Source organism: Emiliania huxleyi, assembly GCF_000372725.1.
Source record: "Emiliania huxleyi CCMP1516 unplaced genomic scaffold EMIHUscaffold_10514, whole genome shotgun sequence".
NCBI classification, from domain to species: Eukaryota; Haptophyta; order Isochrysidales; family Noelaerhabdaceae; genus Emiliania; species Emiliania huxleyi.
Window position 1 is genome coordinate 1 of NW_005202102.1, and position 800 is coordinate 800.

Consider the following 800-nt stretch of genomic DNA (forward strand, 5'->3'; position numbering starts at 1 on the left):
GAGTACTCGAGGGAGTGTGATGTCATCCCATGAGACCGCTCGTCAGCGCCGCCAGCTCCGAGTCCTCGACATCGAGCAGCGTGAAGGCTGCCGCCTGGTGGGACAGCGGAGAGGCGCTTAGAGAGTGCGACGACCTGCGCTAGCGCTCTCCCTGAGAGGCGCGGCCTGTGCACTGGAGGATGGCAGCGGCGCGGATGGAGCGAGAACGGCAGTGATGGCGTGCCCAGAGCTGAGGCTCAGCTCCGCCACCGTTGCCTCAGGCGTCAAGGCACGCCCGTCCACCGAGTGAAAGACGACCGATTCCGGCTGCACACCTGCCCATCTGCAGAAGCAGCCGATGATCCGCCGCAGCTGGTGCGCGGGTGTCGTTTTCACCATCGCCGGCCCACAGAGCTGAGGCGATCCGCCACTGCCGAACAGCGTGACGGCCAGGAGGACGTCAGGCATGGCGGGGAGGGCCAGCTGCAGTGACGCGTGCGCCTCGGGGAGGGCCAGCTGCAGTGACGCGTGCGCCTCGTGCAGCCGCAGCAGCAGACCGAGTGGTACCTGGGTAGGGCCTTCTGTTAAGGAAGAAATCTTGGCGAATGTTGTTGATTCTTTGTGCTACTCCTCTCCTTAAAATCCCTGTGTGGTGGCGGCGTGCCGTCCTCCCATCCCTCCCTTGGGTTGTCTGTTTTCTTTCTTTCTTTTTTGTGCTACCGATCAGTGTGCCTGTGGTAGTGAGAGACTGCCAGCGGGAAGCTGGAGGCAGGTCACTAGACTGAGATGAGACCGCCAGTGGAGTTGGGAGCCCACCGTGC

At 63.1% G+C, this 800-nt stretch overlaps 1 protein-coding gene across 1 annotated transcript; it reads right to left on the reverse strand.

Annotated features, from left to right (window-relative positions):
- Window positions 1-22: 22 nt before the first annotated feature.
- EMIHUDRAFT_260156 (hypothetical protein) lies at window positions 23-447 on the reverse strand (the record flags this gene model as incomplete). The annotated part of the gene is made up of 2 exons (XM_005792666.1): window positions 23-94; window positions 208-447. The coding sequence occupies 2 exons, from the start codon at window positions 445-447 to the stop codon at window positions 23-25; spliced, it is 312 nt and encodes a 103-aa protein (XP_005792723.1).
- Between the last annotated feature and the right edge of the window lie 353 nt (window positions 448-800).